We start from the raw sequence: 27,568 nt of genomic DNA on the forward strand, positions 1-27,568 counted from the left end.
CAGCTACTTACAAAGCTAAAACCAGCCACTAGAGCCACATTTGTTTCATACACACATCACCAAGCTGATCCTGGCATTCTCCCAATATCACACATTTCAACAATTGAGGATTTTACTTTTGTCATTATATTGTCTACCACTTGACTTAATGGTCCTTAGTGGTTAAGGATCTAGAAAGAACTTAAGCTAAAAAATATTCTCTATAGAAACTCTATTCATGTATGTTATATATTATAAATATACAAGTTTACTGAGATGTCAGGTGCTTGTTCCTAGCCTTTTATAATCACATAGCACTGAAGAGTGACAGTTACATATAAATTTTCATCTCTAAAGAATGCTGTTGGTATGTTTCCTTATTCCTGTGGACAACAGGTTGTGCTAACTCTCATTTTCTGACGATGGTCTCTCTTTTTGCAAAAACACAACCCTATCACTCTGCAAACAGACGTCTGTCCTCTTGATCTGCTCTAATCTCCTTCTGGTTATTCTCTGCGCCCTCCCTCCTCTCACCTGTGGTCTTATTCTAATCAGTAGATCTGGGTGTCAGGACTCCACATTCCTTCCCACACAGTAAAGCACCTCCGCTCTGTGACAGCTGTGCTCTCAGTGACTACTGCTTTTCCTCTTCATCTGAGCAGACAGCTTGCTTTCATACGACTGAAGTTGCTCAAAGCCTGAATCTAGATAAATGGACTGGTACTATCATTTATAATTCTTTTCTAAAATGAACATGAGAAACTGGCAAACAGGATTAGAAATCGTTCTGTCAATCACCTGATGCTGGTTTTCCTTTTGCAGCAGGAGTTTTGGAACGCTCACGCTGAGGGTGGACTTCCTTCTCTTTTTCTGGTTCAGGAGGAGGAGGGGGAGGAGGGAGAGGTGATGTAGCCTCAGTTGGGGAAACTCCTTCTTTTTCCTCAGCTTCCTTTTCTTCTAATTTCTTTTTCACTTCAAAAGGATGATAAGAATGGACCTTTATTAGCGGCTCCAGACACCTACTATTTCACTTGAACTAAGATAAACCTAAATTAATATAAAACTGCTCTTACTGAATTAGGGTGAAATTCATGTTTTAGGGCTCTCCTTTAAATCATTCAGTCTTTAAAATTAAGATTTGAAGTCTTCTCTGCCTGGTTAGAAATACCGTCTCCCCTGCCTCTGATGGGGATGATATGTGTGTGTGTGTGTGTGTGTGTGTGTGGGTGGGTGGGTGGGTGTGTGTGTGCATCAGGTGGGAAGGCTTGTTGAGGGGGTGCCATGTGTAAAACCAACAATCTAGAAGTAGCTGGTGTGTTGGGATAGAAAAATAAAAAATTACGTCAAAATTTCCAGGGGAAAAACAAGGTGAAAAAGCACAAAGAGAAGGTGAAGAGCTATGTGACAGAAGAGGTGAGGGTCGGGAGGACACGGAAGGGAAAAGAAATGCGTGGCACCGACATCTAGGGGTAAATACATATGAAGCATTTAGAATGATGCTCAGTACACAACTAAATCTTAGCATTTCATTCATTCATGCAGCAACTACTTATTGAATCTGAGTTGTGCCGTGAAGAAGAGGAAGGGTTATAACAATAAGGTAAACTACACCAGTACTGTCAGTAATAATAATAATAAGAAGAAGAACAATGTTAGGCACAGTTGTGATTGCCAGAGATACAAAAGTAAAACAAAAGAGAAAAATCACTGCCTTGTGAAGCTAAATAGAACAGAGTAAAAGGGGTCAGGAGTGCTGTGGGGCAGCTCTTAAAGTTTATTTAACCAGAGTGCTTTGCAGGAAAGACCCGCTGAGAAGGTGGCATCTGAGCAAAGACTTGAACAGGTTCAGGGAACGTGTGCTCCAGGCAGAGCAGACAGTCAGCCCAAGGGGCTTGAGGGGCGGAGCAGGGCTGGTTCCTGAATGTCTAGGCTCCTATCGTTGTTATGGCCCTTTGCCTTTCGGGATTCAGGCTCACCCTTCCCAGCATGCCCTCCCCACCCTCCCTGACTTCCCAGCCCTCCACCCTGGAAACGGCCGCAACTTTACCCCTGTAGCAGGGGCAGTGAATAACTGCACCCATGTATGGCTTTTTTATCCATACTCCCTTTGCCCTCAGATTATTCTTTTCAATTCAGCAAGCCAAGGAGGCTTCGTTCTATTAGATTTTTTTTTTCAAACTGGAATTTTTTTTCTGATTATAAAAGTGATATATAATTATTGTTTTAAAAATTCCAACAATTTAGACAAATAAGCAGAAAGAGAAATTCCCTGTTAAGTCTCTTTGTCTTCCTCCTTCTCCCTCATCAAGGATTGTACGGCTAAAGAGAAAACCACAGGCCCCAAATGGCGTCACTTGCACTAAATAAAACCCATGATACCAAACCTAGACTTACTACCTGCCTCAGTTGCAGTTTCTACCTACTTCAGAAATGTAATTTTAATCCACCAGCTTGGAATTTTCTGGTCAGCACCAATGAGGTGATCTGTCATGTGGGTCCTCTCTATATCTCCCCACCCACCCAAAGAAGAAGAGGCAATCTGCATGGTAAAGACCCTTGCAGTCCCCTTCCTCCAAAAAGAAGATGTCCTGGCCCAAAATAACCCCCCTTTTTTTTCCCCTTTTGCTAATGACTTCCCTGCCCCACCCTCCTATCTAAAAAAGCCTTCCATTTGTACCGTTCCTCAGAGTGCCCTTCTAGTTGTTAGATGGGACGCTGCCCACTTCAGGAATAGCTGAACAAAGCCAGTTAGAGCTTTGAATTTACTGGGTTGATTTTGTTTTTTCTTAGCATATATTGTCAGACTCTTTTCTGTGCCTATATATTTAATAATAGACATACTTTTAAAAACAAAAAAGGGACAATTTAAATATAACCTGATTTTCCCTACTTAACAGTATATTATGATCATTTTTAAACAGCAGAATATTCATAGAAGTACCATATCCTTTTATTTTTTGTTTTTAGCTTAATCAGGATGTTTAATACAGAACACTGGGCTAGGTAAATGTTTATTATTTTAATGACAAAATATTTATTAAAAATAATTAACTGATTGGAATGTAAATCTTAAATAAGTGGCAGTAGAGTCTGTTAATGTAATAAGTGACCAGAATGTAAAATCTTTAGGAAAATGTTGAAGTGAGTCTGATAGCTGGCAAAAACACTGATTCTAATTGGTAGATGTTTGAAGGTACAGACTAGAATCAGTTTGCTTTTGCCTCCCAATCAAGACCCTAGAGGTTTCCTCCCTCCTCTCAGCCTAATTTCTGAGTGTTAAATAACATGTTAAGCCTCTTATATAATATATGGGTTGATTTTTGTTTTGTCTGAAAGCTTCACATGGGTGTTTTTGGGGAGCAGACATTTCGATGTGGATGCTTGTCTTTCTAAGTGTGAGCTCCTGGGTCCCCAAGGTGACTGTGGCTTACATCTATGCACTATTTTGGTGTCAGTTCACCGATACATTATAGTAGTTAGGTCATAAATCTAAGGATGGGAGACAGCATGCTACCAAGGCAGTTTTAGAATCCTTGTGATATTATTAATTTTGACCATTTTTTATTATACCAAGATATTGCAGTTGTCAATATAGTCGGGGGTGATTGATAAACAAAAGGGAAAGATTTATTTCTGAATTCATTTCTCAAAGGTAAAATCTCCATTGAAGTCTGGCATTGGCAGTGTATGAGCCTAAAATTCCTTTCAATAACAAATTCCAATAATACTATGAAAAGTTAATGGGCAATTACTATTGGTTGAATGAAGGAGGAAGGAGGTCGGGATGGTTTAATGTAGGTGAGATGCACCCAGAAGCAGGCTTATAAATAAGTAGTTAATAGTCAGTAAATTCATACCAACACAAGAAGATTTGGGGGGAATAATCTGCCTAGTGTTTTCATCCTAAAAGGATAATTCACTAATTGCTTCCTTATAATGCTGAGGTCAACAGATTGAAATCTTTACTCTTCTCTATAACATCTTTAATTTTAACTCTGCTATTTTTTTCACCTGAAAGTAACCTTTCAGCAAGATGACCTCTTTTGATTAAATTAAAGTGAAGAGAGAAAAATCTTTTATTTAGAAACATTTGCAGTGGAAAGCTAAAATCAGAGGTAGAAGATACTTATAGATGGTATGATCCAAAGAGAAGAGAGAAATTTGCAACCGCATTTTCACTTCCTCCTAAATTCATTAAAACCACACATTTTTGTTACGTAAGCTCAAAATTATAAAGAACTGTAATTACCTTTATTCTCTTTTTTCATTATTTCAGTCATAAACATTTCCTTTACTTTTTGGCACAAAGACTGTTTATCTATGGCAGCATTAATTTTTATCAAAATGTTTTCTGGCTCTGTAAACCATTGCTCCAATAAAGGCCAGTTGTCCAAGAAGCCTACAATTCTGCAAAACCCAAATGTTATATGAATATAACATACTGACTGAAATATTAGAGTAACATTAAGCACGATTTATCTGATGTACGTAATTAAAAAATAAGCTGCCAAAATAAATCTGAAAAAGCGACTTTAAGAAATCTACAGGCAATGAAATACTATCCACTTTAAAGCAGAAATCATTTAATGCCGTCTAGCCATATATTTTGAGGTATATGAATGAGTAAAAGAAGATTTGGCAATTCTATCATTTCAGGAAACCTTTAGTGTGGGTTCATGTCTCTAAGTGAAGATCTAAGGAAACATCACCTATACTCATAGCAGACTAAACTCTGAACACCCTTCTGACGGTAGCTACAGCCTGGGCCACATAGGTCATCTACTTTTTCTTAGAGAAGTTAAAGAGACCTTTGAGTAAGTATAGATGGCTCTTACTTATTTGCTTTACTCAAATATACTCTTGGAATGATTTTTGAAACAGTCTTGTCTTCCAAGAGTAGACAGGCTTAATGTAGCTCAAATTCCTCTTCCCTGGTTCACTTCATATTTTTAGAGTTCTCAAGGTTTCAAAAAATTGTCTAATTTTGTCTAATTTCTTTTTCCAATGAGCAAATTGCATACGATCGAAAGAAGGTTTTTTAAGCATAACTTCATTTTAGTAACACAGAAGTAGTTTTAGAATTACACTCTATAGTCTGATGCCTAGCTCTTTGACATTCCATGATCTTCATTGGCATTTGCTGAATGAGGGCTGAATTAGGATTCTATATAATGAACTTGTAAGTTCATGTGGCCATAAAGAGAAATGTTGCCTGATTTAATTCTTTTCTTCCCAGACTATGATGACTTTTGCTCTGAATATAAAAGCTAACACATAAATATTTCACTCAACATCAAAGCTACTTAGTTTTGTTTTACCTGTAAAAGACTGAATGCTAAGAAATACATTTTTTTTCTAGATCTGATGATTCCAAAGTGACTAGTTGTCAGTCTGTTCAAAGGGTAAGAAACAAGAAGCAAGACATTGAGTTTTAAACTAACCTATGCTGTATTTGATCTCTTAAATTCTGGTCCTCATCCACATCTTGGTTTTTAGCAGCTACACGTTGATTGATGTCTTCATGAGGAGTTTCACTTGAAAATGCTTCAGCTATGTTATGGAAATTACTTAATTAGACAATTTGCTAAAGCAGTCAAAGTTGCAGTAGCACTGCTAAAATGTACTGATACAAGAAAGTCAAATAGACATGGTCCTGCCTTTGGTCCAATATTAATTAAAATGTTTAACAAAATGTTGAAAAAGTATAGCTTTGGGATCAGAATTCAAATTTCCCTTGGAAATTGGGGAAAAGGAGGTAAAATACAGAATTAAAGAGGAGCTGTAGTTTTAAGGTAGAGCATCTTGGGACTGACCATGAAGAGATGAGAATAAAAAATGATGGTTTGTCATGAATAACAAATTAGGAAACAATTAGAAAATCAACACCATGCTGTAAAAGCTAAGAATGAAATAGCAGGGTGGCCATAAAGTCAAATATGCAACTTATTTGTGGATATTATATTACAGTACAATAAAGTGATTTATCTTTCTAGACTTTATGATTTTTCTAGAAGAGACATAAAGGAATATACGACAAGAGACCAAAACCAAAAACGATCTCAACTTCTCTGATTGAGTCCTATTCAGGATTAAGGTACAAAGTCCAGAATACTCATGAATTCAGAATAAATGGAAAATCATAAAGAGGAAAAAAAGCCTTGAACTAGATTAAAAGGAATTAGATTACTCAGTCAATGCAAGAGAACATTGAAGGGTGAATTAATAGTGTTCAAGAAAATGAAGGACCTTCACATGATATAGCAATCAATTGCTCTCCCTTTACATTCATGATAGAAAAAGAGGAAATTACGTATTATAAGTAATCTAGAGATGACTTAAGTTATATGGGAGGATATGCATAGGTTCAATGCAAATATCACACCATTTTATATAAGGCACTTGAGCATCCTTGGATTTTGGTATCTGAGGGGGTTCTGGAATTAATCCCCTATGAATGCTGAGGCAAGACTGTATTACATTATTTTATATTCACAACAAAACTTGTGAAGTAGGATTGTGATTCTAAAATTGTCCCAAATGGCATAGTTCATAAATGACAGAGAAAGGATTTGATTCTAGTCAATCTAATTCCAAGCTCTGAACTTCTTTTTTTTTTTGAACTTCTTTTTAATTTTTAAACTATTTCTTGAACTATACCTGCCAAAAAGAATGCATACATGATTATACAGCTCAATGACTTCCCAAACTGAAAACAGCACCCAGATCAAGAAACAAACATTATCAGCCCTAGAAGCCCCCTCATATTTCTTTTCAGTCACTATAAGTGACTAAAGTTATCCATCCAGAGCCTGCACTCAAAGCCTCTCAGTACCTCTCCCCATATTATGAACACTGCTCTTCCCTCTCAGGCTGACCACTGGCCCAAGGCACTGGCTAAAAACCCAGGCAGCCACCTATTCTTCCCTTCTGACAAAAGCTTATGCTCCCACACTGGCTGAACCTTCTCCTTAGGTCTCCTGGTCTCAGTTGGCTTTGAGTCTGGGCCACTCCTCTCTGCCCAGCCCTGGCAGGACTGATGTTCAGTCTTTGAGCCCGCTTGGCTTTGGCTGCATGAAGGCTGCTTCCCTGTGATGACATTCTTCAGGCTTCTCCACGGACCCCAAGCATTGCAGGGCCATGCTGCAGCCAACGCTGGTGACTGGGATCCCATACCCCAGCCCAGGCCTCAGGACCCCAGCCCACTGGTCTGGGAGGAGGAGAGAATAACACCTTTATTTTGAAAATCTGTCCGCCTTTGGCTTATATGACATTACTCTCCCTGGATTTCTTCCTTTCTCTCTAGCTGCTGCTTCTAAACACTTCTTCCTTTGCTCTCCCCATTGGCTGTCTTGGCTGTCATCCTGGGTATTTCTTAAAATACACTTTTCTTCCTAGATGATTTGTCTTACCTTCAAGCCCTTAACTTTAGTACACACTTCTCTCCTGACATCGAGACCCATCTATAGAACTGCCCTCTGAACATCTTAGCTTAAAAGTCCCATAGGTACCAGGTACTTCAAGTTCAACATGTCCCTAAAGAAACTCTTGTGTTTCTTTCCATATTCTCTAAGTGAATGGTATTATCATTCAAAAAGTTGTGCCAGTCAGAAACTTGAAGTCACCCTGTTCTCCCTGCACTAAATTCACAACAAAATGAATGCCCCCATCCCAACGGATCAGTAAGTTCTATAGTTTCCCCCTAAATAGCACCTGAAGCTGACTCTTTCTACCTTGCCTCTCTAGCTGTCTTAATGCCTTTGTTGCTTTTCAGATGGTGATAGTTTTATAACTCATTTCATTGCTTCCAATCTCACTCCCCTTCCAATGCATCCTCCACACTGCAGCTAGAATGACCATTACGAAAAGCATATTGAATTGCATTAAATCTCAGCGTTAATAGAATTCAGTGACCTCACATGGCTTCAGGATAAAGTTCAAACACTTTAACTTGGGGCAAGACTTTTCAGTTGGCCCCTGCTTACCCTCCAGGCTCATTTCTGTCACTCTTCCACACCCTGCTGCCTCTCCATCCTAATGATAATCTTGCTGTTCTCTAGATAGACCCTGCTTGCCGATTCCCTCGCCCTTCCTCCCTGTCTTGGTCTGGTAAATCTCTTCCCATGCTGGGTTCACCTAGTATAGCATATAAGTGACTATATTATAATAATCAGCTTACTTCTGTTTCTTCTCCCACTACTTTGTCAACTACTTGAGGACAGGGACTTGCCCTTCATTTCTGTACTATCAGTTCCTGGCATGTTATAAATGTTAGATAAATATTTACTAGTGGCACCCTTTTAGCTCCCATCACTCTATAACAGTGTTATCTGATAAGACAGACCTTTCTGAGATGATGAAAACGTTCTGCATCAGTGCTGTCCAGTATGGTAACCATTAGTCACATATGTATATGAAATGTGGTCAGTGTGACTGAGGAACTGAATTTTTAATTTATTAATTTTAAATCATTTAAATAACCACCTGTGGCTATTGGCTGCCGTGTTGGAAGTACAACTCAATACTATAACTCCTTGGTTCCTTAGCTACAATTTCCACTAAATTCTTTGAAGTCAGGATCCATTTCTTCTTTATTACAGCATCACCAGTGCCAATCACGGTGTCTGGCATTTAGCAAGGATGCAATAAATAATAAATGAATTATGTGAATGAACAAGATATTTTTGAAGGATAGAATTTCATCTGTCCAAAAGAATTCAGGTGGGGTCTTGCTTAAGAAGAGGAGAGCAAAGTGGCAAAGTGATCTTTCAATGGCCATTCCAATCTTATATTCTAAAAAACAAAAATCTTAAGATATGTAAGAATCACACTTTATCTTAACTTAAAATACTTGAACATAAAAGCTGCAGATAGATTTTCAAAGTTGTGGACATATTTAGCCTACTCAGTTCTGACTAAAACGAGTAAGAACTATAAACTCAATGATTTCATACTAGTTTTTGTGATTTAGAAGAACCTAATCTAGTAGTTGGCTCAGTTCACTTCAGACCTAGAATATATATGATTAGAAATACATATAAAAATAAAAAAATTAATTGTGCTTTAACACTAAGTTCTGAGGGTAGATAAGTAAGATTATTTATGTGTATATGTACAAAAAACTTGACAAAAAAAATTCTCCCTGTCATAGTGAATAAAGGGCATTTCTGAGCCTAGTTATAAGTAAGTGGCCTAGAATTAAGAAATTAAACTAGTTAGATGCTAACATCAGCTTTGATAAATTTTCCAGAACCATTTGTCATGTAATTTTGATAGGGAATTGAAAGAACTCAAACTGGATTGAGTAGATTTCTTGAAAAATTTGTGCCAATTGGTTTCCTTCTATTTTTTGAAACACACAACAAATGTTTCCTAGGGATCCTCAAGAGGGCAGGCAAAACTTCTAACGCCCTTGTAGGATTATAATCAGCTTTCAGGGACCATCTCACCCACAGGTCTTTGTGTGTACTTAATAACTCATCATATCTTGAAAGCAAGTCAGACTGATTTGAGTTCAGGGCCTTATTCTGTCAGTAGATGGCCATGGATTGGCAGTATTCTTTGCCAACAGTCAGATGATCCTGAACAGGGATAAGAATTTGGCTGAAAAAGCAGAATCATCACTACTGTCAGCATAGCTCTCTTGTATGGAGAGAAGTAAATTCTCCCTTTTGAGATCTGATGGACAGCATCCAGTTTAAACTACTGGGCTCAACAGCTGAGGTCATATCTAATGGCTTTGTCATTTTATTTAAGTAAACAATGAAAGGAAGATCTCAAGATTATACAAACTCAAAATAAGGAAGAGTGTGACCTTGGACGAGTCAAGTGCTCATGCTTTAAATTTCCACCTATAAATAAAGGCACTGGAATAGATCATCCCCTAAGTCTCTCCTAGCTCCGAATGTCATTGTGTTAGTAGTAACAGCAATAATGAAAGAATGATGTTACCATTTGTTAAAGGGCAGTTTTTTAAAAAGGTAAAATCAAGACACTCAAACAAATGTAAAATGACATCATCTAATTTTTCAAGTAATGAGGGAACCAGTAAGATGTGACGTTACAACCAGTACAAATGACAATCTGAATAACAGACCCATTTACAGGTAGTCAGGAATGCTGAAATAGATGGTAATAGATGAAAGACTGGTTACTGTGTATACAGCAATGTAATATTTGGAATCATCTTTTCAAAGTATAGAAATTAATTTTATCTTAATTAAATCAAGTTCATTTGCATGTCCATGAACCAGAATCATTTGAATTACTATTAGTCTCCTACAATTTATAGTTACAGAAAAGCCGAGTCAAAGCCAATGAAAGGCATAGACCCTTCTGAAACCAGACACTCCTCGGGGTCCAAAAGACAATACTCAACCTTCTATTGAAAGGATATCCAATAATCTTTTGTTCATTTCAAAGTCTTCCACTATTTTTCCTAGCGGATACTATGTGCTTAGTATCACGTACCAGATTCTATCCTAAATGTTTAACATTTATCTCACTTAATACCTGTGATATTGTGATATAATAAGAAATATATATTTGGACTTTGGCTCCTGACACAGAGCTCTGAAAACCCTTGTAATTTCCTGAGTGATAGAGGTAAAAGGAGCATTTTTCTTCATAATATGCCCCTTTCAACTTTATCTGAGTTTATGCCCAAGAGGTGACTCTTGGATGGTAGGACCCTGTTGCCTGAGAAACCAAGTGACTCGAGGGCTAGAACTTTCAGTCCTACCCCCTGATCTCTAAGGAGGGGAAGGGACTAGAGACTGATCACCAACCCTCAATGATTTAGTCAGTCATGCCTACGTAATGGAACCCCCATAACAACTCTAAAGAAGGGATTCAGAGAGCTTGTGGGTTGGTGAATGCATCCACGTGCCAGGAGTGTGGCACCCCCCCCCCCGAAACTCCATGAGCATAGAAGTTCCTGAGCCTGGGACTCTTCCAGACCTTGCACTATGTACCTCTTCATCTGGCTGCTCATTTGTATCCTTTATGGCATTCTTTATAATAAAACAGTAATAGTAAGTAAAGTGTTTCCTTGAGTTCTGTGAGTCATTATAGAAAATTATCAGACCTGAGGAGGGGTCATGGAAACCCCCAATTTGTAGTCAAGTCAGACAGGAGTGTGGGTAACCTGGGTATCCACTACTTGAGACTGGCATCTGAAGTAGGGAGAAGTCTTGTGGGACTGAGCCCTTAACCTGTGATAACTCTGGGGAGTTAGTGCCAGAATTAGCCTAAATTATAGGACCCCCAGTTGGTGTTTCTCAAGAATTGGAGAACAGGGTGCTATGGAAAACCCACACACCTTTGGTGTCAGAAGTGTTGTGAGTAAAGAAACAGTTTTCCTTTAATATCCAAAACAATACAGTGAAGCATTCTATTATATAGGATGTGAAATGGAGGTTTAGAAGAATGAAGTACCTTTCCCAAGGTCAAATGCCTAATAACCTGGAAAGCCAGGGTTCAAGAATATGTGCTTTTACCCATAACCACTGAATTTGTGGAATAAAGTAATGTTTTCATTTCAACAATGAAAAGTAGTTAAATAAACCATGAATCTTGGCAAGACTACTTGACCCCAGTGTGGAAGGACTGCAGCCAACTGATACCTGCTCCTCAGTAAACACGTGATCCAAGGGAAGGATGTTACCAGATGCTTGCTTGCAGCACCAGTGTGGTTCATGAACTTCATTTGGGTGGCACACTAAGATGTACTAGATAGCTACAAGGAGCTCCTCCACGTATGCAAGTCTCGAAAAGGAGGGCGCCTCTGGGCCAGGGGAGCTGCCAATTTGATGGAAGGGTTGAATGAGATACTTGTAGTTGGCATGGAATTCTCCACGAGCTCCAGGCTTGGGCTACAGTGCTGAACACTGACGGAGCCCCAGGAGGCAACTGTGCTGTACTAGGTAATTCTTTGGAAGCCTGAAATGGATTCTTTATTAACCACTTATAATTGTAAAGGGCCTTCTCCTGAAGGCCCTGAATGGGAATATTCACCATTTCAGGCAAAGAAAAATAAAGAGCTCTGAATTATAGAAAAGAATATTTTAAAAAAGGTGTCCAGCTTACCCATGATGTCATTCATGCGATTCAGTGAGGAATTATCTGAAATATCTAATAACATAACAAAATCAAATGCAGAAGGGGGAAGAGGCACTTCTCTGGAAGTTGTAGGGTCAACAGCCAATGTGGATATTTGTGATTTCTTTCCCTCCAGTTCTATGAGGTTTCTGTTGCAGCCTGTGAGGGCTTCCTCCAGAAGCTTCGCTTGGTTTAATGTCATTGGAAAGCCATCCAGGACCCAGCCTTTATGTATAGGTATCTGACTAAATTAGGAAAGGACAAATCATTAACATTTTGATAGACACAAGTCCTTCAGAAATAATAACACAGTGAATCTCGCCTTTATCTTTCTTTCAATTTCACAGTAACCTCCTTCTGCATGAATTTTATTTCTTTACAGCCAAAATTAGGTTTCCTAATGTACCACAATCGCTCCCTTGCTCAAAATCCTTCTGTGGGTCCCTGCTGCCCTCCAAATCTATTCTAGAAGCCATAACATGGTATTTAAAATGAACTGGCCACAACTTACTTCCCTATAACTTCTCTCACAATTCTGAACCATTCACTTTGAACACACCAATCTCCTCCCTGTTAATGTGAGTATAAATTATACGTCCTAGCGGTGTTCATAGGCTGTTCCTCTTTAAAACCTCAATTTCCTCATCTATACAGCGGGATAACATAACACACCTCACAAGATGCTGGTGAACTGAAATGACACATTTTAAGAACCCAGCACAGAGTGTAGCATATGGTGGATACTCACATCGCCATCCTGGAAATTTCTTCCTACCCCACCCAATCCAGCATGGAGTCATAACAGCCTGATCTGAACTCCTCTGAACCCTCATTCACTTCACCACACGATTTGTAATTCTTATATTTCTTGACAGAAAAATTCAAGTGAGTCTTCTTTATCTCAGTTAGATTATAAGTTGCTAAAGGGCACGGGTCATTTCTTTGGTTTTTGTACTTAGTGCAGCATCCTCTATAGAGAATAGGTGCTCCAAGAATTATTTTAGTTCTTTAAATTGGAAAAAAACTTCAACTTTGCTCTTCCAAAACCCTTCAATTATGTAAGATTAAGATTTTGATTTTTGGGTAAAAAGTTATGATTTCATTTCTTTCTCTGTTAAAACTCATTTAAACAATTAGAATCCCTTTCTAAAGGCTTGGAAGTCTGCTTTGGTGCCTGTACATGATCCTTCTATCAGTGTGGCAAGGAAGAAGGGGGAAAACCAAAGTTCAGAGAGGTTTTATTACTTGTTCAAAGTCATAAAATTGCAAGTGACCCCAAATCCAGTGATCTTTCCGCAGTATCAAGCTGCCTTCAGGTCACTGCTTCTATTACCCCTACTAGGCTATGAAGAGCAAGGAAAGCCTACATTTTGCTTTTATAATTTGTCCAGAGTGTGGTAAGCATTCTGCACAGAATGAGCTTGTTGATTCATTGGCCTCAGCTAGAGGAGAGAAATTTCTTGAGCACTTTACCAGGTCTGAGGGACCTCTTCTCCCACCTCCAGTCTCAGGAGCTACTTCAGAGGGAGGAGAAGGTCAGGGCCACACTTGTCACGCTGTAGTGTGAGGACACCAGACAACAGGGAGTGAGGAGACCTGGGCTTTGGCTCTGGCTACGCCACTAACCAGATACGTGACTGGATCGCCTAACTGAGCTGCCACATGCCTTCCTTTCCTCACTGAAAAAGGACGCATTTGGACTAAATGAAAGGATGTCAAACTGATGACAGTTCTCTAATGGTGCCTCAGGGGCAGAGGGGATGACGGTAGTGGTGGCGGTGGTGGGAGGGTAGTGGAGTTCTGGGGAGGGGATGTAGACGCTCCAACTTCAGTGAAACCACAGCTAAGATCTGCTTTATAGCTGATGCTTTTCGTATACAATTTTCTTTGAACAAGGACTCCCATGGCTTATTCCAGTACTGAAAAATGTTGCAACTATTAGAATGACTCCAGCTTTGAGAATAGCATCACTGTGGCCCAGTTTCTTCAGTGTTGCATTCAAAGACTAATCAGTCCAAGATACATTACAACTGAGAGGCAACTTAAATCTTTAATGAGGTCTCTGAAGAAAACTCTAAAGGGGGAGTCCATTCCAGATGCCCGGCAAAACTTCTCCAAAACTTCCTGTTCTCACATCTCTCAGTCTTAACGTTTCCCAGGTAGCACAGCTACCCCAAACCCCTCACTCACTCGAAGCTCTGCAACACCCTGCAACAGGAGCCTTGTTGATTCCTTTTTCCAGCCTGTTCAGCCTCATTTCTTTATTACACGGATCAACAGAACCCCTATGGATTCTTTTAATTTCTCTCTTTTCTGTATTGTAAAGGAGGGCTGAGGAGAATCCTCTATCCTTAGAAAGGAGGAATTACAATATTATAGCCTACTTAAATTTTTTCTTTACCCTTATTGCACATCATCTCTGTGCTATGCATGTATGTGAGTCCTTGCCTGTGCAACCTCTACTTTCTCATGGCCTTCCTACCCTGCACTGCCCAGCCTTTGAGTCACAGGGGTCACTTCCTCCTCCAGAAACACAATATGAAGAAGCACACTGGCCCGTGACCATATAGTTAGGGTCTCCCTTCTCCAAAATCTGTCCCTTGGCTTTTCCAAGTATCTAATGTCTCCTTGAATTCCCCACACGGGATAGAACTTAACCTGAATTCACATCTGGGTGAATGAAGTCAAGGTTGGTGAAGGGTGGGGGGGGAGTGAAATATAGACATGTAAATCACAAAATTTATCTTTATCTTGCTGTGTTTACTTAGGTAAATTCATTAGATGCTGAACATAAAAATATTTCTGTATTATTCTTTATACAACTCTATTTGATAAAGAACATATTAAATAGATATAAAAGAGAAAAGTGTGATAACATACTTAATAGCATTTACCATGATGCTGACTAGCAACATATCAGATATGCTCTTTCCTTTCTTCAGCAACTCTTCTGATTTTGCACCAAGCTGAGCACGCACAGTGAGCTGTGAAAATAAACAATGGTAGGGGACAGCTGATTTAAAAGTCAGATTCCAAATATTTGGAGGGAAAAAAATTAAATGGTCGTGTTCCCTGGTGAAGACACTGATCGTTTAGCACAATTTTGGAATCAGCCAAGCGTTTAAGGAAAATGTATATGCAGATTTCAGGACTCCTCCTCTGGCTCCCTCCTTTCCAAAATCTTCCTCTTTAATTATCAGCTGCTCTGGCATCCCCAAACTTCATTTTCTAGTATCTTAAATCAAAGAGATTAGGGCTTTCTGCTCGGGTTCTAACCACTCATGGCACGCAGATGCGGCATGTCCTCTGGGGTGACTTGCATAAACCTGGCTTCTGCCCACTGAAGTTTTCTTCTGTCAATGGTCAAATCCCATATATTTTCTGCCTGGCTTTTGCTGTTTGCTTTTTTGCTGCCTGCTTCAGGCCCTCAGATAATTAGGTTTTGTATTTTGTCCAGACTTTATCTTGTTATCTGTAGAGGGCTAGTCTAATTTAGCTACTCCATATCCACAGGAACAGCCCTAGTGCCTATTCTAAAATAGAGTCAGTCACCAGAGTGAGCATTTTATAAGCCAAATGATACTCTGTCTCTACTGAAAACCCTGCAAACGCTCCTCCTTTACTCCCAATGTCCTCCTCACTGCGTATAAGGCTCTGGCTGCCCTGAGTCTTCTCCCTTTCCACTCATCTCTCTAACCTCATCCCTTCTCTTCCCCCACCTTGCTGGCCAACCACCTTTCTGCCTCAAGACTGTCGTCCAGCTATTCTGGCAGCCTGAAATGGTTCCCCAGATCCAGTGGGTGATTCTTTCAATCTGCTTAAATCTCACTCTCTCAAGGTGATCTCCTTACCCTACTTTTTCTTTTCTGATGGCATCATCACCATCTAATGGTTCATATAATTCATTTATTTGTGTGTTTATGGTTTATTATCTCGTTCCATCTTTTAGAATGTAAACTCCATAAAGTCCAGGAACCCTGTCTTTTTTGTTCACTGACATATCCACTCCCCCTTTACAACAATGCATGGAACAAAGTATGCCCTTTGAACTGAATTGAATATGGAATTTGGGGGATTTGTAACTCAATAAATGTAAATATAAAAATATACTTAGTCTTTCTGCTAATTTACTAAAATACACAGAGTAAAAATTATAAGTCCCCCTTTATCACTTTCTCTAAACCCATTTCTCTCCCCATAGGTCATCACATTTACAGGTTGCTGTATATTCTTCCAAAACTTTTTCTATCTTTAAGCAGTTTTGAAATCTAAAATATTATGGAACTGGTTTCCTTGATGAAACAAACAATAAAGGTAATCAAATATACTTTATTTCCTTTAGTTTTATTTAATAAAATCCCACTTGATTAATCTGACCGTTCTATTTGATGATCAAAAATGTTTCCAATATACAGTAAAGCAATACTATATATAGAAATATTAGTTTGCATCAGAAGCAATAGCCTGTAGATTGTTGTAAATATTTTTTCAGGGATTAATAAAAAATTCTGCAGAGTCAACAGTAAGTCTAAGGATAAATTCTGGAAAAAAAATCTTTAAAGGTAAAGAAATTGTGAAAGGAAATAAAAGTCATAAATTAAGTGATAAAGAAAAATACATAAATATAAATTTGGCATAAGTCTAAAATTTTTAAAAGCATGTGTTTACTTTCTTACCTGGCAAAACTGAAAGCAATTTCCACTGCTTTAGATTCAAAGAATATTAAGAATATAAAAAATATCAAGTAAATTCAGGCTTAGCTAATTTCACCATCAGATTTATCTTAAACCAAAGAGGAGCACATTGCTATTTCATTTCATTTGAAGATGAAAATGCTGTGAAAAGGCTATGAATCAAAACACATTTCAATACACTAGTAGCCAAAGTTAGGTTATAGTACTTACTTCAGAGAAACTCTCACTTGCTACGACTTCTTCAGCTTTTGGTGTTTTTCTAGTATTGGTACCTAGCAATAGAAAAAGTGGTAAGAACATACTCCGGTATTTACAGCTAACAACCATGTTAACATTTGACCATCTATGGCTTTGGACATGTGGGTTATTGGATTCAGCTATGCCTGAGATACTCAGAGGAAAGGAGTAAAAGCATCAGCACAGCACGGCGTTTACCTTCATTCCGCAACATTAAGTCCTGGCCACTGTGTGGTTTGGTGTTTTCTACTTCCTTCCAGTATGGCTCACTCAGAACAATATCATTAGAAATACTTTAACATAGTTTGGGTTCTCTTTTCGGAAAACAAGCCAAGATCTCAAGAGAAGTCATTAAGATGTTAATTTGTTACGTTTTTACTTTCCTGGATTATCAAGTTGTAGGTAACAAACACTTCTGAAAGTGGAAAACTCTAGAAGTCAGGGGGTTTTTTAGTTAAATTTCACAGAAAAAATAAGTTTTCAGAGTCTGTTTATAATTTACTGGACCTCTGTAATAGAATATGTCACAAAATATACTTATGATAGTTTAAAAAATCAATTAAAATTATCTTGTAAGAAACAAATGACTGAAACAAGGGACAGGTTATATTCTTTTAAAGGGTGGGAAATTTGACTGCTCTGGTGGTGTTGCCTGCTCATAATAAATGTGCACATTGTCCAAGGGTGATAGCAAGAATTGTGATGGCACAGAAGGAACCGATTTTATGCTAGAATATGAGGCAACAATTGAATATGGCAAAGCCTTACTAGCACAAATAGAAAAGATATTTAAGATTTAAAATTGTTTTCCTTCAATGGTTCTACCAAGGATCTGAAGGACTAAAGCCCAGATCCCAAGGGAGGTAACGTTTCATTGGGTTTGGGAAGCTTGGTTCTATTTGCTTTGCCCAAGGCTGGGAATAAACTTAGCTTTATCTAAGGAACCACTGCTCAGGTGGGTGGAAGAGACAGAGCCGCAGCCTCCCTCATCACAGTGAACAAAGCAGCAGCGTGCAGAGAGCACAGCAGTACTCCCCCCAGCTGCATAGGTGAGAAGAAACCATAAACTACTGTCTGCCTGCAAAGCCAGGAAGAGTGACGATGATTTAGCCTGGCTGTTTTCAAAACCACAGCAAAACTGAGCAGCTGCTTGAAGGGGTGTGAGAAGATTCCTTTGAAATTGTCATCTCTTACCCCCAGTTGTAGACAGTGGTTAGGGACGTCTGGGTTTATCTTGCTGTCTCTGTCACGTGACCATGTAGACAGGCATGCATCCCTCCCCGTCTCCCCTTTCTTTCCCTGAAAGCTGGTTTGTGCTCACATCCATGTGCTCTTACTGTTCGTCTATCTGTCTTTCTCATGAAAATGATGGATTATTTGTTTCAATATCTTACTTACTAAGTCTGCTTTTATCTTCTGTTTCTGGTAATACTTCAGCTGAAAATACATTTTGCAGATCCTTTGGGGAGGAAACACACGTGAACACACATGGAGAGATTTTAACATTGTCATATTTTAATAACATTCTTAATTTTATGTCTATAAGTAGGGTTTAAAAACATAGACTATTTTATCTAAAACATTAATGATATTAAGAAGAACTCAGTGAGTTCCGGAAGCAAACAAAATTTGATAATTGTACTTATAGAACTGCCATTTTGAAAGTATAATGGAAGCTGAGAAAGAGGTAGAGTTTATGGAAAACCACCTTAGAAAGAACAACCTTAGAGGTGTCAGTCATAGCCAAAAGGGAAATAAAGGAAAAACATGTACATTATCTATCACCCTATAGATTAGAATACAGAGTACCACAACAGAGAAGAAGAGGCAGCCCACCGTGAAGAAAAACTCTCCCAGTTATTTCCAGAATCACGTTTAAATGGTATTTATTTTGCAGCTCATGCAAATGACCTGGATTAGATTCTCCGCTAATTTATTCAATTTCAGAAACAGGATAAGGCAGGGAAAAGAGTACTGGATTTAGAAGCTGGGATTCCAATCACAGCCTAGCCGTCAACAAGCCTCTGACCCCAAGCAAATCAACTCATGCTTAGGGTCTCTACTGTCTCCCTTTAAAGTGAGCAGGTTGGACCACACCATGATTCTCGGGGGGCGGGGGGGGCACATTCTCCTAATTCCTGCCCTAGAATCTTTATGTAATAATGTAGCAAGATGCAACACTGACGGAAACGGTAATGCAGGTAAACCGTAAGAGACCTTCCCCTACCAGCCACCCCTCAAAACTGAGATCTACTAGTCTAGGTCAGAGGTCTGCAAACTATGGTCCCTGGACCAAAATCGGCTGGCTGTTTTTACACAGTCTTTGGGCATCACTCCACAGGATAGCATTGTGAGGACCAAGCCGGGCGCCCCCCTCGCCCTCTGTCTGCTCCTCTCCAGCACCCTCCTTGGCTGCTGCCCAGGACTGGCATCAGGCTGCATCTACGAGATGGGGACTTGCTGTTGGCCACTGTCAGGCTCTCAGGAGTGGAACTCCATTCTGAGAGCTGGTGACGTGGTGAACTCGTCCAAAACACTCATACCTCACCCCTCTCCAAGCCCTCACAATTGGGCCCCTCCACCCCTTTACCAGCTTTACCAGCTGGTGGCTCTTTCCTCAGGAGAATGTCTCCAGCTTATGGTAACTGGGCACAAAGCCAGCCCACCACCCTGGATGGCCCACCTAGGTCAACTGATGTGTGTGTATGTATGTGCGGAGTGGAGAGGGGGGTTGAAATTTTCTCTCGTTATGTAAGTACCTATGTAATATCCTCGATGTTGCTTCTGGGCCCATAAAACTTAAAATATTTACCCTCTGAACCTTTACAGAAAAGTCTGATAACCTCTGGTCTAGAGGATCTCTTAAATGCCATCCAGTTGGAAATCTCTAATGTACAAGGTGAAGAAAAGAAAACTAAAATCTCACTTGCCTGGCTTTCTTTACTACTCTCTTGCCTAACTGGTAGAGCCTTTTCTTCGGCTGCTTTCTGAAGGGCTCCGCTGATCTTCTCGTTGTTGTGAAATGCTTGGATCGCTTCTTGGACGAGAGTGTCAATAGAAAGTACCTGAATAGGAAAGCCTAAAATACAAAAGACAATTTTATTAATAACTTTTCATTTAGGAAATTGACATCGTTGTTCTTCTGTGCTGGCTTCACCCTTAGAGTATACTCTTCAGGGTGCACATAAAATTCACATAACATAAAATGAACCATTTTAACTGTTCCAAAAGATATTTAGGTCATTACAATGTTGTCCAATCATCACCACTACCTTTTTCCAGAAAATGTTCATTACCCCAAAGGAAACCCTGTATCCATTAAGCAGTCACTCCCTATCTCCCTACTCTTGCCCCCAACAACTAATTTGCTTTCTGTCTATGGATTGGCCTCTTCTAGATGTTTCTTATCCATGGAATCATACAATATGTGGTCTTTTGTGTTCGACCTCTTTCACTTAGTATAATGTTTTCAAAGTCTATCCATAGCACATAGAGTACTTCACTCCTTTTATGGCTGAATAATATTCCATTGTATGGATATATCACATCCTGTTATCGATTCAGCAGGTGATGAACGTTTGGATGGTTTCCATCTTTTGTCTACTATTAATAGTGCTGCTATGAACCTTCCTGCATATGGTTTTTTTTGAACACCTCTTTTCAGTCCTTTTGGGTATATACCAGTGGTGGAATTGCTGGTGTCATATGGTAATTTTTTATTTAACTTAATGAGGAATCACGAACTACTTTCCATAGTGGCTACACCATTTTACATTCTCACCAGCAATGTATGAGAGTCCGACTTCTCTATATCCTCACCAACACTTTTTTTCCAATTTTTAAAAATTATACCCATCCTAGAGGGTGTGGAGTGGTATCTCATTGAGCTTTTGTTAGGCTGCCTTTTAAAGAGGTCTATTTAACCTCTCAATAATGACTTACTGTTCTCTGCCTTGGACTGTTACAAGACAGCCTGGCCTCAGTGAAAATTTTGATTTTTCCAGTAAAAACAGTAAAAGGTAAGTATTAGTGAAGAAAAACTAATTAAATAGATGGAAAACTAAGATTTCACTTCTAACTGAAAGAACTTCTAGATAAAAAGCCAAAAGTTCATTAAAGGGAAAGAACTCAATCAATGTGAAGAATTAAAACATTTATAATTTTAAGTTGATGTCTTGTCTTTCTTTTTTTTAATTAATTAATTTTTGGCTGCGTTGGGTCTTCGTTGCTGTGTGCGGGCTTTCTCTAGTTGCAGCGAGCAGGGGCTACGCTTCTTTGCGGTTCCCGGGCTTCTCACTGCAGTGGCTTCTCTTGTTGCAGAGCACGGGCTCTAGGTGCGTGGACTTCAGTAGTTGTGGTTTGCGGGCTCAGTGGTTGTGACTCACAGGCTCTAGAGTGCAGGCTCAGTAGTTGTGGCACATGGGCTTGGTTGCTCCACAGCATGTGGGGCCTTCCCGGACCAGGGCTTGAACCCGTGTCCCCTGCATTGGCAGGCAGATTCTTAACCACTGCGCCACCAGGGAAGTCATGATTTCTTTTCTATTTGTGACAAATTATTACTTTCCTACTTCATCTATTGGTAAAGTAAAATCTATGATGAAAGTTTAAGTAAAGTTTGAGACATTATTTCTCTTTATACCGTGCATCATAATTATATAGCAAGCTCATATATCCGAGTTTCCCTGGGACAGTCCCAATTTATGAAGCTCTACTCCTAAAAGTGTCTGACTTGGACAATAAATTATGTGATCACCCTATTACAAAATTCTTGATGACAGAATTTCCCAATATATTTGCAGATTCTCATGTATGTTTTCTACAGACATAGCCATTTGCAGCTACAGTCATTGTAAATAGAATCCAATAAAGGAAAAAAACACAAACAAAAAAGAAATTTTACTTTTCTCTAGAGACTTTAGAGCAGTAGTTTTTCCACTAAATGTTTTTCCCAACATGCATCCTTTTATAGCAAATGAAGGTAACTCAGGTACTGTTGATTCAACTTGAGGAGGAAGAGAACTTTCAATTAGTCTGTGAATCACATGGCCCAATATGCAATTGTTGGAGGGTGGTAAATTATCAACCATTTCTTCTGGTAAGGTCCATTCTCCAACCATGTTCTGCAAAAATAATAATGAAACAAACAAAACAGAAATATTCTTAAAAGTGGAATTTAAGTATGTAGGAAATATGAAAATTGAAAGTAAATACAAATTATAGCAAACAAAAGTGAATCAATAATTACATTACATAAATGAGTAATAACATGAATAATACTTTCATATTAGACAGTGAAAAATGAGCTTCCCATATAAAAGTAAAAGAAAAAAATAAACCAAGCCTCTAAAATACTTAACAGTTTATGAAAGTAGGCATATTGAGTTGAAACAAATTGTAATGAAAGTTGAGCATTAAGACACTTAAATTGATATTATCGGTAGAGAGATAAAAGACAGTAAGGGTTATTCGGCTACCCTATTCAAGTACTAAGCTTAGTTTTACATATTTTAAAGTAAGATAGATAAAAGAGAATTTTCATGCCCAATATGTTGTCCTCTCAGTTTACTATGTTCGACTTCCAGTTTTTTTTGTTTTTTTTTTTAACATCTTTATTGGAGTATAATTGCTTTACAATGTTGTGTTAGTTTCTGCTATATAACAAAGTGAATCAGCTATACATATACATATATCCCCATATTCCCTCCCTCTTGTGTCTCCCTCCCACCCTCCCTATCCCACCCCTCTAGGTGGTCACAAAGCACGGAGCTGATCTCCTTGTGCTATGTGGCTGCTTCCCACTACCTATCTTTTTTACATTTGGTAGTGTATATATGTCAATGCTACTCTCTCACTTCGTCTCAGATTACCCTTCCCCCTCCCCATGTCCTCAGGTCCATTCTCTACGTATTACTCTGCAATAAAAAGAAACAAAATTGAGTTATTTGTAGTGAGGTGGATGGACCTAGAGTCTGTCATACAGAGTGAAGTAAGTCAGAAAGAGAAAAACAAATACCGTATGTTAACACATATATATAGAATCTAAAAACAAATGGTTCTGAAGAACCCAGGGGCAGGACAGTAATAACGACTTCCAGTTTTTTCACGTTTCTTGCTTAAATGATCAAACAATTAGAGGGAAAGAAAAACAAAAACAAAAATTGTACAGTCCACATTCTCTGACCTCTGTGTAATAAAACTAGAAATCAATTTTAATTTAATTTTAAAAGTTAAAAACAGTCTTTTTGAGTGATTCTTAGATTAAAGAATAAATTAAAGCTATAAATGTCTATAAACAACAGATTAAAACAAAACATTAAAAATAATAGATTAAAAAATATGAGATGGGATCAAACTGTACTCAGAGGAAAATTCATAGTCCCTTAGCCTAAAATGCTTTGATCTAAAATAAAAAAGAAGGAAAATAAATGAACTAAGCATGAAAATAGTAAAAGACAATTTAAAAATAACCAAAAAGGAACAAGGAGGAAGAAACTCATGATAATGGAAGTTGACAGAGAGCAAAACTGTTGAGATACTTTTTATTAATGTATTTCTAGAACTTATCCATACTAATCATAATGAAATTGCTACCAGTTCTGAACAAAGGTGAAGAATAGCAAGTATCAATTTTGTAACATAGGAATGAAGGCAACAACAGATTTTAAGGAGACTTAAAAATCCTTAAGAAAATATTATGTACAACTCTACCATAATAAATTTGAATTTATTAATGTATGGTAAAAATGATATTTTAAGAAAGTACAAATGATTAAAGTTAATTTAAATGGAATATTTGTAAAGGTGAAAGCCATGAAAGAAATGAAAACGTTGTCAAAGAACTATACCTAGCAAATGTGACGACACTGATGGTTAACAGAAAAAAACAGAAAATTTTTCATTCCTTAATTAAATAGAAGTTTAAATGTTATTTAAAGTCTTCTGAAATATGGAAGAAGATAGAAAGCTTTCCAGTTCACTTGGCAAGACTAACAAAACACTGATACCAAAAAGGTGTCAAAGATAATTGACAAAGACAGCATCCAAAAAGAAAATGACAAGTCAATCTCATTTGGAAATATATTGCAAGAATCACGCATACAATATTGACAAAAACAGTCTATATTAAGATAAAATAATTATATTAATTGACATTTATTACACACTCAGTATATCTCATATATTGTTGTTTTCAGGAATAATCTCAAATGATTCTCACACAACTCTCACATAAGTATTATTATCTTGCCAATTTTGCAGAAGAAAACCCTAAGAATTACAGAGGCTGTTACTTGTCCATGGTCACAGTAAATAGTAATGGCAGAGCCTAAATTAGGACCCAGGCAGGCAGATTCCAGAACATGTGCTCATAACCTCTATACTATATTGAAGTTGTCTCACCATGACTGAATAAGAGTTATTTCATGAATACAAGGAAGGGTAAATATTAGAAAACCTATTATTATATCACATTAATAGGTTAAAATAAAAAAATACAAATATATGATAATTTTGACCAAGAAGCATCTGATAAAATGCATCTGATAAAATTCAGAATTCATGAATTCTCTAATGAGAAAAAAATTTAAACAAAACAAATCTCTTAATATGTTCTGAATCAAAGATGATTTCCCTGACATTTTTACATATCTTACCAATATGTAATGGTGAACCAAAATGAACAACACATTTTTTCACTAAAGGCAGGAGCAAGAAAAAGATGCTCATCATTTACATTAATAGTCATATTATTCTGGAAGTTCTAGCCAATGCAAATAAGATAAAGAAAGAAGTAGCAAGTGAACATATCTACCAAACAGAAACAGACTCACAGACATAGAGAACAGACTTGTGGTTGCCAAGTGGGAGGAGGGGTGGGAGAGGGAAGGATTGGGAGTTTGGAATTAGCAGATGCAAACTATTATATATAGGATGGATTAACAACAAGGTCCTACTGTATAGCACAGGGAAATATATTCAATATCCTGTAATAAACCATAATGGAAAAGGATATGAAAAAGAATGTATATATATACATGTATAACTGAATCACTTTACTGTACAGCAGAAATTTACACAACATTGTAGATCAACTATACTTCAACAAAATTTAAAAAAAAAAAAGAAGAAAAAAGAAGTAGCAGTGTTCCTAGAAGTAACAGTTGAGTTCCTGGTGCAGAGGTAGCTGCTGCAGCCTGAACCTCTAGTGCTCCGTGGTGGTGACAGTTTTCTCATCAGAACTTGCTGTGATGGTTCTGATCATTTTCCTTGGAAGTTTAACATTGAGCCTGGTTCTTGAATCTACCTACTGATTCACTAAGCTACCCAACATATTTGAATGTGTTTTCTGCTTACTCAGCATAAGTCAACTTTTTTGCTTGCAATTAGAAACTTTGACAAAAATCATTGGAATTGACAAGAAATAGAGAACCTATATATAAACAACCTCATATTTCTACTGAGGAGTGTAAGAAAAATGACTTGAATAAAGGGAAAGTCAAGAAGGTCCAATATTATAAGCCATTTAATTCTTCTCCAAATTAATCTGACTTAATGAAATGAAACAAAAGTGCTAGTGTCATTTTTGTTTTCCTTCAGGATGACATCCAAAATGGTTCTAAAGTTAAAGCAGAAGAAGAATTGTAACGGATAAAAACATTCACTTAAAAACTGAAAAAGAAAAGTAGTATGGGAGTGTTGCCTAACCAGATATTAAAGTACTTATTAAGAACAAAGTAATGAAAAGAAAGATTTGCAGAAACAGGGTATTCAGTGCACAAAAATATAAATTCTAGAAACAGATCTAAGTGTGTGTAAGAATTTAGTACCTAGTGAGATTTATATGTCACATTAGCAGACAAAAAATTAGATTATTTTACAACTGGTATTATTTGGTTTGGTGCCTGAATTTATGATATGAGAACACAAGAGATAAAGAAATACTTTTTGAAACAAATAAACAAAAAAGTATTCATAACAGGTTTTTCTTTTAAATTGGTAGAATTTATTAGTATATACATATATTTGTCACTTCTATACAAACTACCCTTTATTTGTAAAATTTATTTTGTTTTAGTTTAATGCCTTTGGTTTTTCTAACAACTCTGTGCATAATAATTGCATGCATTATTCAAAATTAGGTAAATACTGAATTGATTTGCATAATTACTGATTATTATGATTCATTACTTGTTTCTGCTTTCATTCATTGGAATCATTTATACTTCTAACTAGACAAGTGATAATTATTCTATGTAATGTGACAATCAGAAAATAACCACATAAAAAACGGAAACCAGAGAAACTGTGCTATTTTAAAATTAAAAAGGCTATAAGTCCAAGGTCAAGTTTAAGTGGAAAGTTTGAATGTTCTAATGATTTTTGTGCTATGCAGTCATTTAATTCATTCTGAAGGAAACAGTCTAGGACTTAAATCAGATGACCTGGGTTCCCATAATAGTTCTCCTACTTACTTGTTTTGCACCCTTGTCAATTCCCTCATCTTTGTATGATAATAGTATCTATCTCACAGGGTTGTTGCAAAGATTGAGTGAAAGGCTTGTGTAAGTAGCCTATATGACCACTGACTTTAAATGCTTAACTAGAAGTTCTCAGGCTGCTGCTGCAGGCACATACTAGTGCCCTAAAGGAGGGGTGACAGCAGTCACATTTCTGCCCAAAGGGAAACCACGTCCAGCTTGTGCCACAATCAGAAAGGCGCACTTCCTCACAAAGGGGTCAGAAGAAAGCCCTATTTTATCACTGATTAGTTGTAGAATGTGTCCAAACACAATGGGATAGAATGTTGACTGTGAAGAGAACTGAATGCTGAGGTCAGGGAAAGGACTGAAGCCTGACCATTGGAGATGGACAAATCGAGGATTTGGTAGAACACATTTTACAGCATCACCTTAAAGATACAGTTGTGAAATTCCTAATAAGACTAAAGATAAAGGATAAGTAAAGGGAAACATGTCAGGTTGGAACAAGAACATGATGAGGGAAAAGGAAGTCAGGAGAACTGAAAAAAGAAGGAAATTAGACCAGAATAAAGATGACCAGTTTAACGACAATGAGCTAAAGAGATTTTACTAGTTCATTAGTGAACAGGAACAGAAATTTTTACCCGATCCTTATTTTATATGTTTTTTATATATAATTACATTAATTATATGATAAAATTACATAAAATTATAAAATAAAGTATATAATTCTTATTCCTTCAGGTATTATTATAAATTGACATCTGACTATTAGTTTCAAGACTTCGATGCCCAGAGTGGGCAACACCAGGTAAGTATCACCTGGTACAAACTATTAGTTTACCAAGACACTTTTTCTGTGTAGATGTGCTCCATGATACTTGCCCTTGATTACTATAAACTGTCATGAACATATAACAAATAATTATTATCTCTTTATTTTAATATTAATATTTTTATTGTACCTGCATAAATATCATCTGTATGCATTTTTGAGAAGGTATAAGATCCACCATCACCTAGAGTCCACCTGTCTTTGTGAATTCTTGTCTACCTACACACAGAGATCATGAAATACAACAG

At 37.7% G+C, this 27,568-nt stretch overlaps 1 protein-coding gene across 2 annotated transcripts in view; it reads right to left on the minus strand.

The window, feature by feature from the left end:
- Nucleotides 1-27,568, minus strand: part of SPEF2 (sperm flagellar 2) — a 209,393-nt gene that overhangs the window by 105,392 nt on the left and 76,433 nt on the right. For both annotated transcript variants that reach the window (XM_082453670.1, XM_082453669.1), the window contains exons 10-18: nucleotides 21,907-22,126; nucleotides 19,937-20,085; nucleotides 18,405-18,465; nucleotides 16,980-17,041; nucleotides 14,956-15,059; nucleotides 12,064-12,320; nucleotides 5,421-5,529; nucleotides 4,229-4,386; nucleotides 778-951 (exon numbers count right to left, since the gene is read on the minus strand). In XM_082453670.1, the coding sequence (XP_082309796.1) occupies nucleotides 778-951; nucleotides 4,229-4,386; nucleotides 5,421-5,529; nucleotides 12,064-12,320; nucleotides 14,956-15,059; nucleotides 16,980-17,041; nucleotides 18,405-18,465; nucleotides 19,937-20,085; nucleotides 21,907-22,126 (1,294 nt within the window). The remainder of the gene's footprint in view (nucleotides 1-777; nucleotides 952-4,228; nucleotides 4,387-5,420; nucleotides 5,530-12,063; nucleotides 12,321-14,955; nucleotides 15,060-16,979; nucleotides 17,042-18,404; nucleotides 18,466-19,936; nucleotides 20,086-21,906; nucleotides 22,127-27,568) is intronic.

This window comes from Balaenoptera physalus (assembly GCF_965194825.1).
Source record: "Balaenoptera physalus genome assembly, chromosome: 3".
Lineage (NCBI taxonomy): Eukaryota > Metazoa > Chordata > Mammalia > Artiodactyla > Balaenopteridae > Balaenoptera > Balaenoptera physalus.